General features: G+C 39.3%; 1 protein-coding gene across 2 annotated transcripts in view; it reads right to left on the reverse strand.

Moving 5' to 3' along the window:
* Positions 1 to 17,651, reverse strand: part of LOC125454639 (coiled-coil domain-containing protein 158-like) — a 188,475-nt gene extending 170,824 nt beyond the window's left edge. For both annotated transcript variants that reach the window (XM_048535619.2, XM_059646391.1), the window contains exons 1-2: positions 16,939 to 17,651; positions 8,979 to 9,074 (exon numbers count right to left, since the gene is read on the reverse strand). In XM_048535619.2, the coding sequence (XP_048391576.2) occupies positions 8,979 to 9,074; positions 16,939 to 17,050 (208 nt within the window). In that variant the 5' untranslated portion in view covers positions 17,051 to 17,651. The remainder of the gene's footprint in view (positions 1 to 8,978; positions 9,075 to 16,938) is intronic.
* Positions 17,652 to 18,039: the final 388 nt, after the last annotated feature.

Consider the following 18,039-nt stretch of genomic DNA (forward strand, 5'->3'; position numbering starts at 1 on the left):
TGAGAAAAGGGACAGCACTATTGATTGATTGTAATTTTCTTTACAAATTGCTCAATAGCTGGAGTCACAATGATACATTAATTGGGCACCACATTATACATTGGCCAAAATCAACATCAATAGAACAATCCATTTAACCATTTAATCCATTTAAATTGTCACACACAGGTTTAACAAATCATACTGAATGAACAGTCAATAGCCAACAGCCACACTGGAAAATTGAATGCTACCTATTTTGCCCCCTTTAAATACTTTACTAAACAAAACTACAAAGATACGTACAATAAGTTGTTTGAGAAAGTTGATCTCAACAACTTTCAAATGCTGGTGTTCACGATTGACTGCATCTAATTCCATCTAACCCCATCTACCTTGGATATACCCTTGATCTTTTAGCGTGAAGAAATGGGTTAATGCTTGCAACTAAATTCAGCTCCACTCAGTCTGTTGATATCATTTGGATTTCATTGGGGTGAAGGCAGAACATCATAGGATATCAAAATGTCTATCTTACTGTCAGGCAACAAGCTACATCTTGTTTGAGCCTCTACTTTTCCAACTACCACTTTTCACCAATTCTGCTCGGTGAGAAAATGTGGATGGTGGCAGCTATTTAACCAACCACAAGTTGGCTACAATTGGCACCACAAATTCATGAAGACAGTGAATGGTGAAGGTATTGGATAGTTATTCAATAATCAAGCAGGTTCTTTAGTCCTGAATAGTTCAATCTTAGATTGTTATCACATCTGCATTCTTTCAAGCCAGAGGATTATTCCAGCAGCATGGAAACAGATCCTTCAGCCCAAATAGCCCAGGCCAACCATAATCCCAAAGTAAACTACACTCACCTGCCTGCACTTGTCCCATTTCCCTCTAAACATTTCTTACTCATACTTATCTAAACATCTTTTTAAATTCATAACTGTACCCACATCCACCGCTTCCTCTGGAAGTTAATTTCACACACAAACCACTATGTAAAAATAATTGCCCCCCTCATGTATATTTTTTAAATCTTTCTCCTTTTACCTTGAAAATATGCACCCTAGTCTTGAAGATCTCCACCCTAATGAAAAAAAAATCACCTGCCAGTCACCTTATCTATACCCCTCATGATTTTATAAACCTCTAAAGGTTACCCCTCAACCTCCTTATGCTATGGTGAAAAAAGTCCCAGTGTATCCAGTTTCTCCTTATAACTCAAAATCCCCATTCTTGACAACATTCTGGTAAATCTCTTCTGAACCTTCCCCAACTTATTAATATCCTTCCTATTATAGGGTGATCAGAACTGGACACAGTACTCCAGAAGAAGCCTCACCAACATGCAGTCCAGCCTGAACATGATATCCCAACCGCCTTCTTAAAATCAGAGCAGTGAAGACCATCATGCTAAATGCCTTCTTACCTACCCTGTCTACATGTGACACACACTTCAACAAATTATATACCTGCACCCTTAGGTCTCTGTTATATAATACCACTCAATGCCCTACTTTTAATTGTAAATGTCCTGCCTTGCTTGCTTTACCAAAATGCAATACCTCACATTTATCAAAATTAAACTTGATCTGACACGCTTCAGCACATTGGCCCAATTGATCAAGATCCTTACGTAATCTCAGATAACTTTCTTCCCTGTCCACTATATCACCAATTTCGGTGCCTTACAGATGGCAAACAGGCTTTGGATAGTTAAAAGATGAGTTACTTGCATAGAATTCCTAGCCACTGACTATGCTTACAGCCATGGTACTCATGTGCTGGTCCAGTTCAGTTTCCGGTCAGTGGTAAACACAAGGACACTGACAGTTAGGAATTGAGGAACATTGATGCCAAATATCAAGTAGAATAGTTAGATTGTCTCCTTTTGAGATGGTAATTTCTTGGCAATTCAATAGCACAAGTGTTACTTGCCACTTATCAGCCCAAGCCTGGAATTTGTCCAGTTATTGCTATATTTTGACACTGGTTGCTTCAGTGTCTGAAGAGTCACAGATGTTGTTGATTACTGTGAAATCAGCAAGCCTCCTCATTTCTGACTCAACAATGGAGGGAAGGCCAATGATGGTCGGCACAACATTGTGGGCTGAAGGGCCTGTTCTGTGCTGTACTGTTCTATGTTCTATGAAGCAACTGAAGAACTTGTGCAGATGTCCTGTGACTGAGATGATTGACCTCCAACATCCATAACTGTCTGCCTTTCAGTTAGGAATGAATCCAATCAGCACTGAGTTTTCCTAACAATTCCCAATGGTTCCAGTTTTCCACCACCCAAGTACTCCTTGATGCATCTGGAAAGCAGTCAGGTTTAAGTTGCAGAAAGCAAGATTTAAGCAGTCATTCAGGAAAAAAAAGGCCCGAAATTGTTCATTAGGCCACTAAAGTGAGGGCAGGGAATTGTCTATTTTATTTAAATAAGTGGGAAGCCTACACCATGGCTGCAAATCTCTCCAGTCCAGATTTTGCAGCAATGTTATACTGTGCAAAAGATTAAGGACAACAAACAGCTATACATTGCTGTAACGCAGATTTAAATATGTTTCAAACAACAAAATAAAGCAACATTGACATACTGCATGGTTAAAAGTCTTTGAAGCAACAGGAATAAAGCAGCAATGAGACACTGTAAAAATAAAAAGATTTTTAAAAATAATGATAAATAATAATACTCAGAAGAAAAAGCTGGAGAAACGATATTGCAAGGAAGATTTAATTGCAGAGATCGGCCAATTAAAGTGCAGAATTGGATACCTTGGAGGAAACTAATTGTTAAGATGCAGAATTGCTTCCAAGCCCAGTGCTACAAAGAAGCTGAACAATTAAACAGAATTGCATTCATTTGGGATTATAATTAACTATGTTATTGTGTGCCAAGACATAAATATTGCCACAGATATTTTTGATTACCTTCTACAAGCTTTTGACAATTAATTTTAATCAAAGAACAAATAAAATTCTTCCAAGAGCAAAATTTAACAGATCAGCATATAACTGGCAGCGCAGTGGCTTAGTGGTTAGCACTGCTGCCTCACAGTACCAGGGACCTGAGTTCAATTCCATGCTCAAGTGACTATGTGGAATTTGCACATTCTTCCTGCCTCTGTGGGTTTCCTCTAGGTACTCCAGTTTCTTCCCACAGTCCAAAAATGTGCAGGTTAGGTGAATTGGCAATGCTAAATTGCCCGTAATGTCCAGGGATGTGTAGGCTAGGTGGATTAGCCATGAGAAGTGTAGGGTTGCAGGGATAGGGATCTTTGGAGGGTCAGTGTGGGCTTGGTGGACTGAATGGCCTGCTTCCACACTGTAGAATCTATGTAAGGAATGTATCTTTTTTTCACTAATCTGTAGACGTTGGTAATGAAACTATGTGCATGGAGCTTTGAAATCGGAATTCACGAGAGACAATTGTTGTTCAAATTGCTAATGAATCTTTGGACTGAAATAAATATTACAAAGATGATGTGACTTCGGACAGAACCATTCGGGTAAGACAGAGATTCAATGACAATACTGTGATGCAAACACGGCCCAGTTACTTTCTATCTTAAAAGAAAGGCGGCTTCATCTGCAAAACAACAGATAACTTCCAGAAGAGTGCAGAAGTAAAATATAGTTATAGATCAGCAAAAAAAAATCAAATAACTACTCACATAAATGCTAATGAGCCAGAACAAAGAGCAATACACAAATATTTAACATATCTCCAAGAGGAAACTGGTCATCCAAACAATTCATTTTGAGAAAAGACATTTAATGGCAATGGACATCGCATTAATTGCAAGTTTGAAACTCCAAGTTTGAACAGACCCATGTACGTTTAGCAGGTGCCTGTATTTTTTGCTGCCCACCGTTTTTCCACAGTGGATAAAGGTGAAAGTGTTACTCATCATGACCAATGATGGAGTTCTCAGGGTCTCGCTTAAAATATTCACTGCGTATTTGTTCTTTGATGTGCTACGCTAACCAGCAAGCAAATGCTTAAGTATGAAAAGGATGAAGGAAGGATTGAAAATTATTTCCTGTTTTTTGCTATTGTGACAAAGGCTGTCCAGAGGAAAAGCTCAATTGGTTGGCCATGAAGACCTGTGTTCAGCAACACAGCACTTCAAACATCAGTAAGTTACCAAAACATGTGATGAAATACTGGCTGTTCCAACTTTCCTGTGAAAAGGTATCCGTGGAAAGATACACCATGGACACAGGCAAAGAGGGCCGTGCAAGGGCTCAATTGTCAAGTGCTGGCTAGAGATCTCAAAAGAGATTGAGGATCTTATAGCTGACTGTGAAATTTGAGCTATTCATAGGCCTGTGCAGCAAACACCTGATTCCCACTTTTCCTACCATCATCTGTGGAATTCCATGCCCAGTGAAGCGTTGAATGTTTTTAAGGCAAAGATAGTAAAGATTTGAACAGTAAAGGCATTAAGGATAATGGTGAGCAAGCAGGTGAGTGGAGCTGGATCCACAAAAAGATCGGCCATGATGTTATTGAATGGCACAATAGGCTCAATGGGCCAGATAGCCTACTCCTGCTCCTATTTCTTATCTTCCTAAAAGAAATTTGAACAGACCTTTGTATGTTTGACTGATGCCCTTACTTCATTGCTGTCCAGTGTTTTTCCACAGTGGATAAAGGTGGAAGTGTTACATACCACGACCAAAGATGGCATTCTCAGGGTCGCGATGAAAATATTCACTGATATGGAATCCCTGATGTAGTTGTGTCAGACAGTGGACCACAGTTTAGTAACAAATTAATCAACCAATCTGCAGCCACTTCTAGATTTGAACTATTATTCAAATGTGCCAAAATGTCCACAATTGAATGGAGAAACCAAGTGTGAAATCCAGATAGTCAAGTCATCTTTGAAGAAAAATGGCAAGTTTTATACTGGCCCACCTCATTCCAGTTTCGCTTACTGCCATCAGAATTGCTGAAAGCCAGATAACTGAGGACTCAACTCCTTATCTTACCAAAGACATCGACTTTGCAATCGAGTCCACAGGGCTCTAAAAATGTATGCAAGAAGGAACAACCATGCTGGAAAAAAACAAGCTGCCCACTGTCAGACATTACTGAGCAACAACAACAACTGGACCATAAGGTACAGTTGTTTGAGAGACAGTGCACCAGCAGCAAACATATATTGATTATATAGATGAGGAAGCTGAACAAAAGAACCGCAGTAATCTCGTCCCATTGTGGACCATTCACCAATAGTTGATCAGGGTGAACCCAACATGACAAAATCTTAAGGATCATTCACAGTCATTAACAGAATCAAGGGCAAAATGTCCTCAAGCTGAAGACTTATCAATCTTCCAACTTGGAAGGAAATATCCCGAAAGAATCCTGAAACCTCCGGAATACCTGAATTTGTTCAGTCAGAGACTTGTGCGAAAGTAACGATAATTATACACATGAATTTATAAAGGCTAATTATGGGGGGAAGCTTGGGGGAAAGATGGTGTACAAGACATTATTTTTTAAAAGAATGAGTGTGAAAGACATCATTAAGCTCCATCAAAACTGATGACAAAACAAGTCGAGTGGAGAAAGACAGATCCTATTTGGATTGCAAAAAGGACAGATCAGTTCAGTATCAATGTCTGACTTACTAATGTAACTTGCATCTGTTGACTTGTTTTAGTTTATTCTTTTACAGGGTGAGGGCATTGGTGGCTAGGCCAGCTTTTACTGCCCATCCCAGGGTGCAGTTAAGAGCCAACCACATTGCTGTGGGTGTGGAGTCACATGTAGTCCAGACGAGGTAAGGATGACATGCAATAAGCTACACCTTATTCAATATATCTTTTCTCATTAGAATATGTTGTGGTTTTTCTCTAACACTAGAAACCAAATAGGTACCGTAGACCCAATTAGAAAAGGAGGATGGTGACGGCTATCTAACTAACCACATGTTGGCATATGCTCATCCAGCATTCTTAAATGAAAATATTTCCACACAAGATTGAGATTCCAGACACACACGACTGTGTCAGCAACTGTGCTAAGTTACAACAATATAATTTGTGTAGTAATAGACCAGATTTATACAGAGAAGTAGTTTATGTTTCCGGTGTTGGTGGAGCTGCACTTAACATGCAAATTGAGAACATTCTATCATAATTCTGACTTGTGCCATATTGATGGGGGAGGACCTTTGGGAAGTCAGGTCTTAGTTGTGGCAGAATATCTGTGCTAGCAGGGATTCAGTGATGGCAATTTTATTCAACACCAGTCAGACTCTCTCTTGCAACCTCAGTGTTCAAGTGGCATGTATATTATGGCTCATTTACCACCCCCAGCTTATATGCATCAAGACCTCGGCAGCAGAGACATGAACTGTTTCACTTTCCAAGGAGTTGAGAGCGATATTGAATTCTGTATAGTCAACATCCCCACCAGTGGCATTAAGAGGGAGAGAAGTTATTAATGCAACAGCTGAAGATGGTTTGGTCTTGGACATTAGGCTCCAACATCTGTGAACATGTCCCAACATGCCAAGTTGGATTCCAGCCGGTGGAAAGTTATTGCCAAGTCCCTCATTCTGATTTTCACTGACTTGAGTTTTATTGGGGATTCTTGGTGCCAGACTTAGTGAAGTGCTGCCTTGACATCAAGAATAGACTTTTACCTCATTCCTGGAATTTTGTTTTATTTTGTCCATTTTTGACCAAGACTATGAGACCTGGAGTCAAGTGGTCCCTAAATTGTGCATCTTGTTGTATGGTGCAAGTGTCACTTGAGAGCACAGCCTTTGACATCAGCCATCACTTTGCCTGTGATCAAGAGTAAACTGATCAGGTAATAACTGGCCAGATTGGGTTAATTCTCAAACAAAAACACAGAGGTTTCCAGAAAAGCTCAGCAGGTCTAGCAGCATCTTTGAAGAAAAAATCAGAGTTAACTTTTTGGGTCCGGTGACCCTTCCTCAGCCAAGGCACCAGCCCTGGTTCAATGAAAAGCACAGCTGTATGTCAGGAGCAGCACGAGACATACCTAAAGATGAGGTGCCAACGTGATGAAAATGTAACACAGGCTGATATACACAGGATAAGATTACAACCTGATCACTTTACTCCGAGGAAGGGTCACTGACCCAAAATGTTAACTCTGATTTCTCTTCACAGATACTGCCAGACCTGCTGAGCTTTTCCAGCAACTTCTGTTTTTGTTTCTGACTTAAAACATGCACAGTTCTTTCAGTTTTTATTTCGATTCATTCTACTTCAGGTGAGCTGAACAATTCCCATGTAACATTTTACATTGCAGACAGTTGCTAGTTTTGTTGTTGTATCAGGGAAGCTTGGCTAGAGGCATAGCTTACATTGGAACACAAGTCCTCAGGTAATACAGCCAGAAAACTGTTGAGAGATCAGAAGTTGTCTCAGATCCAGTGTCTTCAGCAGTTTCTTGATCACACAGAGTGAATTAAATTGGGTGCGACGTTGGAAATGACAGGATGAGGCAAAGACGGATCATCTGTTCTGTACCTCAGCCTGAAGATGGTTGCAAATGTCTTACTTTTTAAACTCGCATGCTGTGCTCCATTATTTCTAAATATTAAAAGCCTTCCCCCTACTAGATACTGCATTGTCTGCCACCATTCATGACTACATATGACAGGACTGTAGAGTTTTGATATAAATCATTGGCTGTAGAATTATTTAGCTGTCTATAGAATGCTGCTGTGCTGTTTAGCATGCATATCATCCTGTTTTGCACTTTCTTCAAATTGGTAACTCACTTTAGGCATGACTGGTGCTGGTCCTGACATGCACCTGTGCTTATCATTGAACCAGAGCTAGTGCCTTGGCTGTATGGTAATGATAGAATGTAGGATTTGCCAGGGCATGAGATTAAAATTGTGGCCGAATACAACTGCAATACATACTGGATGCCTGGGTTTTGAGTCACTCGCTCGCTTCTGAATCCATTCCTTCAGTAATAGTGCCACACAACACGGCAGAAGGTGTCAAGCTGGGCCTTCATTGCATCACAACTTCTGCAGTGGTCAATTCTATCAGAAAGATCATTGACAAATGAATCTGTGACCGGTTGTTTGGAAAGGACATGATTATGTATGTTTTTCGCTCATGCAGGTTCCCTTACCACCTGCCGGTGGCCACATCTGGCAAATATATCCTTCAGGACTCAGGCAGCTGTCAGTAGTGGCTCAACTGGACAAGTCTTGGTGATAGCCATTGAAATTGTTGATCACCATATTTCTGTGGGTCTGAAATCACATGTAAGCCAACAGAGATATGGCCAGCAAATTTCCTTCCTTGGAAAAACATTAGTGAACTAGGCAGGTTCATCATTGATGACAGTTACATTACCACTACTAAAACTAGATTTTTCATTTCATTAATTAAATCTAGGATAAATTTGAATTTATTATGGCACTGATTGAACTCTCTCCATCCACATGAAAATTAATTTTACTATAAAATGGCATGCCATATAAATATATACATTATCAATTGTAGATAAGAACATCACTATTACAATAATACTAACTGATCAAATCTAATAATCCTTTTTCTTCACATTCAGTCCACTACCAAGTGTGACAAGAACACAGGATTCAGGAGTAAGAGTAGACTGTACTGACTCTGCAATTCAATACAACAATGACTGATTAATGCTTCAACTCCACTTTCCTAGTCATTCTTCATAATCCCTTTTTCTCAAGAATCCAAAAATCTGTACATCTAAGCCTAAAATATATTCATTGATGGAAAAACAACCATCCCCCAGGGAAAAGAATTCTTGATTCACAACATTTTGAGGGAAAACATTGTTCATCTCTTGCCTAAATGAATGACTTTATATCCTGAGCTTGTGTCCCAAACCGAACCCAGGCTCCCAAGCCAGCAGAAGCAACCTTGAAAATTCAGCCATTGTCGCATTAATGTGTTCAATCAAGAAATAAAAGAGGATTACAAATAATCCAACCACTTACATTTACACAATGTAAATTGATCTTTTCCAGCTTCTGAGGCATGCAGACTTGACTGACAAGACCGACAGTCAGTAGATGAAAAATGTCCACGAGCCCCTAGTGACCAAATAACATAAGTCATTTTGGAACGGAATTCAGTTATGTTCACTTTTTCTTGTTGCCCTTTAGTATGTGAGCACGCTTTTGCTCTTTTTAAACATTTCGGTCACCAGCTTTCCTTACAGTCTCGCAATAGCAAGCTACATTAATTCTTTCATTCCAAAGACAACTTCACATTCATGAAACATAATTGAAATGTTTCAATCATACAATAATGGCAAAAATGCTCCTTTTCTGTATGTGATTTAAATTAACAACAGCACAGCAATCAAATTTGGGAATATATTCATTGTATTAAATCAATTGCAAGTTCACAAAAACACAGGTTAATAGCGATGTTGACGAATAAATTTCCCCACAATTTTAGTTTGAATATTTGAGAATCTGACCTGAAAAGAACAGTTTAAAAGTCATTGTACAGGTTATGGAGGCCAAGTCAAGGTGTATTTAAGACAGAGATAGGTAGTTTCTTGATTAGTAAGATCAAAAGTTATAGGGGGAAGGCAGGAGAATGGGGTAGAGAAACATATCAGCCATGATCCAACAGTGAAGTGAACTTAATGGGCTGAATGGCCGAATTCCTCTCCTGTATCTTATGGTCTTACAGGAATAAGAAATTGTTACAATGTTCATCTTTGAACTCTGCCACAAAATTGCTTGTTCCCCTCATGACAGAAACTAGGAACTACAATCATAAAAGATTACTAAGAAGAAACAAACATTTTGATTAAATTATGATCCATGAGAATCAAAAACTTAAACATGATGTTGCTCCACCACCAAATCTTCTAAATAGTCATCCACAGTTTCATAGACATCAATCCAGGCCATTATTAGGTGCATCAGAGTGACCTATTTGTTGACTTATGTGCCATAATACAGATATGCTCACGCAATATTCATTTTGTAAATCAACTTCAATATTTAGTACTATGCTACTTAAACTAATATTAAAATTAAGGGTATTTTGATAATAAAGTACATCCAAACCAAATGTGTCTGCAGAATCAGCAGCAATGGGATAACTTTAAAAGTCAAGAGCTTCAAGTGATATAAATTAGTAAAAACAAAGCTGAAGTCTACTGTCTTCATTACATAACATACATTGATATATATTTGGAAACAAAATTAAAAATTCAAGAGAAATATTACCACCACAGCTGGACAACAGTGGAAAAAGCTTCAGGAGATGCTGCAGTGACAGTGTTGTGATAGGGTATTGTGACATAGTTAACAAAGAATAATTAGTTTGGTGATTCACAGCAACATATAACAAGAAAATTATTTCGCACTTGGGAATTTATGGTTTATCACATTTAAGAAAAATCAGAATAAATGATCTTGCTGATGAATTTTATTTAACTGTTTCCTTCTTACATATATGGCACACACTTTCCTCCAAACATTGTGGCAAGTTGAAGCACCTAGCGGCTGTTATTTGGCCACTTTAGGGAGGGAACAACCTAGTGGTATTATAACTATGCTACTAATCTGGAGACCTAGGTTATGATCTGGGGACCTGGGCTCAAATCTCACCACAGCAGATAGTGGAATTGGAATTCAATAAAAATCTGGAATTAAGAACCTAATTGTTTGGAAAACCCAGCTGGTTCACTACTGTCCTTTGGGAAAGGCACCTCCCATTCTTCCTTGGTCTTACCTACCTGTGACTTCAGACCCAATGCAATGTGGTTGACTCTCAAACGCCTTGAGCAATAAATACTTGCTGAGCCAATGAAGCTCTCATCACGTGAACAAATGAGGGGAAAAGAAACAACTCTGGGGGCCTTAATTCCTGTTGAGAAGCTGCCCAGTTGCTGAGGTGGCAAGAAAGGACTGAGCATCACTCCAGGGCAAAGTTGGCCAATTATCTGACAGTCTCACTACCTCCAAGGAGAGAAAATTAAATGTTTCCATCAGGGAACTGCACTAATAATACAGAAAGTGACATAATGTACTGAGCAAACTGGGCTGTATCCAGTCATAGCAGATGATGGAATTTGAATTTTTTTTAAAAAGTAATGACTATGAAACGGGATGGGGTGGGGTGGGGGTGGTGGAGGCAGATAGAGTATGCATTGAGAAAGCATGGAACCAGGGACAATGAGAGGGTTTGGAGGCAGTGTGAAAGGTAGTGGCTGTAGTCCTCCTCCCCTCATCATACCTCTTTAACCTCTCTTTACATCGAGGGGGCCCTCCACTGTGCTGTGTGGCACTACCATTGTGATTTAATAGATTTTAAAACAAATCAAACTGGGCATCTGCCTCAGATATCAATGCTTCATTTGACCAACGATGGTTACAAGGAGCCCAAACAAAACTGGATGTATTGGGAATCGGAGGAAGCTTTTCCCTAGTTGGAGTCATACCTTGTGCAAAGAAAGATGATTGCAGTTGTTGGAAGCCAATCTTAATCACAGGACATCACTGCAGGACTTCCTCAGGCCCAAACATTTTAGGATGTTTCATCACTTGTGACAAAGGTTTTAATGCATTACTGTTTTTATTATTATTTTAAAACTCAGACCCTAAAGTAGAGGTAAATGGGATTGGGTTTTCAATTCTGTGAGGGTGACACATTTCTTTTTAAAAAAAAAGGTCAAAAACATTTTCTTTCAAGCAGTGAGTCAAAAATATTCCAAGAAATTACATGATTTAGCAGAACAATAAGAAAGGCTATCCACTGACATAATTGAAGCTTTTCATGAACCACTTAAAGAGGAGCCAGGGGTCAAAAACAATTCAGAAGACCCAGACCAGTAGACGTGCTGCTTAGCTGACTCAAAGTAGTTACAGTCTCCACTTTTTAAACTTGAAGCTCAGTCAGCAATGTCCAGAAGTTTGCCTGTCTCTCAGGGAAAGACAGTAATAGAAAGAATCACATCTGAACAATGAAAGTTGCCGAAAGAAAATTCTTACTCACTGGCAAGGTTACAAGGTAGTAGTGAAATAAAATGAGAATGATACTTCACAGGAATTGAGTCTGTAAGAGGATCTTTTTGGGGTAAAAAGGTGCAGTTCATGATGAGATCTATCTAAATTGTCATTGATAAAGCTTCGTTTTCCCCCTTTGCGTGTAATAAACTTGTGTTCTTTTATTAAAAGCACATTAGCAGTCTCGTGACTATTTCAGTGACTGACCACCACAGTAAACAAATTGCAAAACAAAAAACTTACGTTCTAATAAGCCACGATTCACTCTAGAATCTGACTTTTCTAGTATTACCATCAGCTGGATACAAAGTAGGAGCTCTGGGAGAGAAAACCACTGAAGATCTGTAAAGAATCGAGTGCATGACGATACTGTGCACAAAAGCAGGACTTGTTGGGAAGTATAGTACAAAGATTGGAATTTCAAAATAAATTTGACTGTTCCAAAGATTTTTCTTGCGGTAGAAAATTTAGGACCATAAGACCATAAGACATAGGAGTGGAAGTAAGGCCATTCGGCCCATCAAGTCCACTCCGCCATTTAAATCATTTAACAATGAATTAATTGAAATCTTTGACGAAAGCTAAACTGAGAGAAATAATGAATTAAGAAAAACAGGATCTCGATAAATGCGATAAATGTCTGAATTATTAATTTACAAGCAAAGGAGGTAAATCTGAATTTCATCACTAGTAGCAGCTAGGATTCAGTTTAAAACTAATCAAACTCCAGTTTATGTATCAGGAAAATGTAGGCTAAAATACTAAAAGATTGATTGACCAGGATTACATTAACATAGTCAAGTTTTACCAGGCAGATTCAGAATCATAGAATACCTACAGTGTGGAACCAGGCCATGAGAGAATGTAGACACAGAGAGAATGTGCAAACTCCATACAGACAGTCTCCTGAGGATGGAATCGAAACCAGATCCCTAGCGCTGTGAGGCTGCCGTGATAACCAATGCACCACCATGCCACCCATTTGTTTTGTTGTGGGGGAAATATTAGCCAACTAAACTTATGCGTTTAAATCTAACATAAGCTTTTGAAAACCTATTTAGCAAATCTTACTAATTTGTGAAGGACCCCAATCTAAAAATAGAATTGGGCATCAGTATCTTTTAACATTTCAACAGACTTTCTGAGGCAGTGGCTTTTGCAAAAGAAACAGCAAAAATGGTGTTGGAAACCTTTTTTTAGGAACGCGATGTGAATTACTCAAAAATAACAATTGTACCAAGGATTAAATTTAATGTCACAAATGGTCAAAGGAATAATATTTTGGGAATAAACTTATTTATATCTTTAGTTAATCAACCACAATCTCAAGGAACATTGCAAACCTGGCATCAACCATTAAAGCATGATTACAGATCATGACTGGGATAAGGGAATTCCATTGTTACGGTTTGCCATTAGGGATGTACCTATTGTGTCTACAGGATTCATTCATTTTGAAAAAAAATGTGGAAGAGGTGTGAGTTCACCTTTAAATTAGTGCTTTCTTTCAGTTAACCAATGAAAGTCTTTAACAATCTGTTTTCCTTCTCTCTTACTAGTGTATTTTCATATCCCATTCTTACTTTCCTTATTCATCTCAAATATCCTTTGTAGCTATAAAATAAGGAAAACTGAATCCTAGACTTACAAGTCTTCCTGGCAACATTATAAATCTCTGGTGAGTGAAAAGTTAAAGTAGTAGGTTTGTCATTGGTTGAATCCCCACCCCTCCATGAGGTTTTAAATTGTTCAGGCAATCTAAGTTTTCTGCAACAACTAATTTTATTTACATTTTTGCCAACGGTCATCTAGCTTTTAATCATATTTCTCAACCTGATTTAGCCCAATTGCTCCTTAAGTTTGCTTTGCTCAGTTTGAAGAACAGAGTTTCAATCAAAACTAAATCACTCAAACTCACCATTGAGCTCTCATGTTGTAATCACTCTTCCTCAAATTGGTTTACTGCAAGTTACCGATTTTTTTTGGTTGCATAATACCAGAAGTAAATAATTCTCTGTCCAAATCGATTGCTCAAAAAAAATTGATCATGAAAACTACCTTATATGCATTCCATTAACTTGTCCTCCATACTATAATTTAAAATTTGATTTATCTATTCTAAATAAAGATTAAAATTCATGCTTAATATTTTACCCTTGTTGCATTACTTTGAATACTTTTCAGAACATAACACATGGAATTAATGGCACAAAGACAGATTAATGGTTACGATCTCATAACCATTACAGAGCTATGGTTTAAAAGGAAACCCAAGTTGAGAATTGAACATTCAAGGGTATGCGACCTTTCGAGAAAACAGACAGGAAGGGAAGAGAATGGAGGGGTGGGGGTGGGATGGCTTTATTAGTACGAGATGAAATTGCTACATTGGTAAGAAATTACCTTGAATCAGAAGATATTGAATTCAGATTGGAGGAGGTAAGAAATAGAACGGGAATAAGTAAGACACTGGTAGGAGTTGTCTATATGCCGCCTAACAGTAATTGTTCTATAGGTCAGAGGATAAATCAGAAGGTAAAAAGGCACTGTACTAACCATAGGAGACCTTAATCTACACATAGACTGGAGAAAAATCAAATTGGCAGAGTGGCTGAGAGGAAAAATTCAAAGTGCATTTGGGACAGTTTTCTAGAACAATAAAAAAAGACTGTGGCCCAATAAGACTGTGCTGGCACAGGGTACTTTTCGCTGCTATGCGGTCGATATCTCTCATTTGCTGGCCTTTTCATCTATCTGTCATGACGACTCTTAAATGTTGTATCTGCCTCCACTACTTCCTCTGGCAAAACATTCCAGAAAGGTACCACCATCTGCATGAAGAAATTTGCCTCTCATTTCCTTTAGACTTATTCCCTTTTACCTTAAACCTACATCCCCAATTAATACTTCTACCCCTGGGAGGAAAAAAAAAGGCTCTGACTATCCATTTTACCCACGCCTCTACCAAGTTTGTAAACTCCTGTCAGACCACCTCTCATCCTTTGGCATTTAAGTCAAAACAAACCACATTTTCCCAATCTCTCCTCATAGCTAATACCCTCCAAACCATCCTGGTAAACCATTTCTGTATCCTCCACAAAATCTCCACATCGTTCTGCGAATGTGAGTATCAGAACTGTGCACAATATTCTGAATGTGGCCTAAAGTTCTGTGTGTTATGGATCCAAACAGGGATCAGTCTCTTTTGTATCTAATAATGAGTAATGAGGCCACTTTAACAAATGATCTGAGGACAACACATCCCTGGCAATCGTGACTGTACCAAGGTAGAGTGTCGCATTTAGTTTGAGAAATGGAAGCTTGGGCCAGAAACAACTGTGCTAAACTTCAATAAGAGTAATTCTGTGAGATTGAGAACAAAGTTGGTTGCTGTGGACTGGAAGAGGAATTGAACTGAAAAAGGCAGTTGATGAACAAGGGAAAACATTTTTAAAAATAAGTTCATGACTCTCAGCAAAGATAATCCCGGTGAGGAAAGTTGATACTAGGAAAGGAATACACCGATAATGATTAACCAAGGAAGTTAAAGACTGTATTTTTTTTATTTCAATTTGAAACAGTACACCAAAAGATTTGTGGTAAATCAGAAGACTGGCATTCAAAATGTTCCCAACAGAAGATGATTAAAAAAGTGCAGAAAATAAACTGAGGGCAACTAGCAAGTAACATAAAAACAAAAATGTGACTAACGGAATAGAGGGGCTCAGTGAATATAGGCCCTTTACAGAGCAAGTCTGGGGAAATGTTAATGGGGTGCCAGGAAACGGCAGAGGAGTTGAGAAAATATATTGCATCCGTCTTCAATGTAGAGAGTGCTAATAGCATAGCAAAAAAAAAGCAGGGAGTGAGGGTTTGGACTGGATAAACACAATAAATATCACTACGGAAAATGGATTACACAAATTAATGGGACTAAAGACTGATATGTTCTTGAAGCTGCTGGGTTGTATCCCGGGATTTTAAAAAAACACAACTTTAGAGAGCAGATACACTTAGAATAAATCTTTCAAATCACCACAAGCACATTCATACCATAGTCCTTTCAAAATAAATCCATTACATGCTACCTTTTCATAATTATTTTTAGAATGGCCAAACATATTTGCACATCTATTGCACAACCTTCTTCAAACCTTTCTGCTACTTTCAAAAATATAATCAAATCAGTCAGTTGCGATTTGCTTTAAAACTGTACTGGTTGCCCTTTATTAAACCTGCCTCAGAGGTCCAGGTGAATTAACGACTCATTCAAAAGACAGACACGGCCTCTTGGTGAAAGGAAAACCTTGGTTTCTTTTTTAAAAAATGAGTAGTAAGAAACAAAAGCTTGGAGTGAAGGTACACTCACTAGAATTCGGAAACCTGCAGCGCTCCAACACTAGCTTTTCCTTACAGCCTTCCATAGGATCACAAGAGTTTTTCTAGAAAAAAAATCAATCAGGGGATTTGGGCCAGCATTTATCACCTAATCCTAACTGGCGTTGAGAAGCTTTGTAGAATTGCGGCCTGGTTTCAGACAGAAAGTGTGATCAGAGATAATGGGAACTGCAGATGCTGGAGAATCCGAGATAACAGTGTGGAGCTGGAGGAACAGAGCAGGACAAGCAGCATCTGATGAAGGGTCTAGGTCCGAAACGTCAGCTTTTGTGCTCCTAACTTGCTGCTTGGCCTGCTGTGTTCATCCAGCCCCACACTTTGTTACCTCAGACAGAAAGTGCTTCTCTTTTGCTCCTCCTACCCGAACAATATCCAAATAGCCAGCACTCATGCACATGGATATTTACATGTCGCAGCGCCCTCTCTGATTAGACAGGCCCACAGCTCACCCTCGGTTTACAAAGCGCCGCGTGAATTAAAACAAGTGAAAGAAAATGTCCTCACAGGGAGTTCATCACGAAATACTCACTTGCGAACGATCTGGAGACTGCTGACAAATCGAGGGACGATCTGCCGGTCAGTGCCGCAATATCGCCACAGGGCGCTGGGTTCTCCTCCGCTTCAGTTTCACAAACGGACATTTTTTTGTTTAAAAATAAACTTTAGGCGATTTTATATAAAAAAAACTTTTGAGGCATTAACGTTGGCTGACTTAGAAAAATACGCATTTACAGTAAATAAATATAGGAATCTATGTGATTATTTATTTAAAACAAGCAAGTTCAGCTAAAAAATATATATTTAGGATAAGACTGTGACTTTAAGATAATACAAAAAAATAAGCTGTTGACTAATTGTGCGCGCACACGGAGGTTTCGGAGGGCTTCGGTTAAAACGCCACCTGTCGCCCCTGGTTACAGTAGAAGCCTTTCTTGCCTCTAGCTCTATCCGAGCGGTCACCGGGGACCTCCCCCGCCTGCTGCGTCAGTCACCGCCGCTTGGCCTGATCGCTCCAAAGTCCCCGGGAACCGGCTGCCGCGGGAGAACAAGCGGCAGAACGCCAACGGGCTTCCAACGCTTCGTATCTTAGCAACCGCCGTTCCTACGCCCAGCAGCTCTGTGAAGTGACAATAGACCCCCCAAAAATAAACCACAACCGCTGTGACGTCACAAAAAGACGGCCGCTGCAGGGATTCCCAGCTCAAGCAGGTGGCAGTGCCACTTAACCTGCCCTTGCGGAAGTGTTGTATACATCCACAAAACACTAACGTGGCCCCCAGCTGAACACTTTAAAACATGAAGATTTGACGTAGGAAATCCCTTGAGGTTTGAGGAACGTATTTGGACTATTAACTATCATGATCACGGGCAATAAGAATTGAAACTGGTGCCTCTTAATGTTTGGATGCTGGTGAATCTCTGGCGCTCTTGATGGCGTTACGTTTTAGAAAGCGAAATGTAGAGGCAAGTGGTCAACACCCCATTGACTCTTAGCATTTTTATTTGCTCCATGATCCTGCCTGAACTCTGACATTTGTTTGCCGAATTATTGTGATTGGTCGATAATTAGCAAAACAATGGAAGGCTTAATGCATGTGCCATTACTGGAGTGTAAATTGTACAGCAATTG

The sequence above is a fragment of the Stegostoma tigrinum genome, chromosome 1 (genome assembly GCF_030684315.1).
Source record: "Stegostoma tigrinum isolate sSteTig4 chromosome 1, sSteTig4.hap1, whole genome shotgun sequence".
Lineage (NCBI taxonomy): Eukaryota > Metazoa > Chordata > Chondrichthyes > Orectolobiformes > Stegostomatidae > Stegostoma > Stegostoma tigrinum.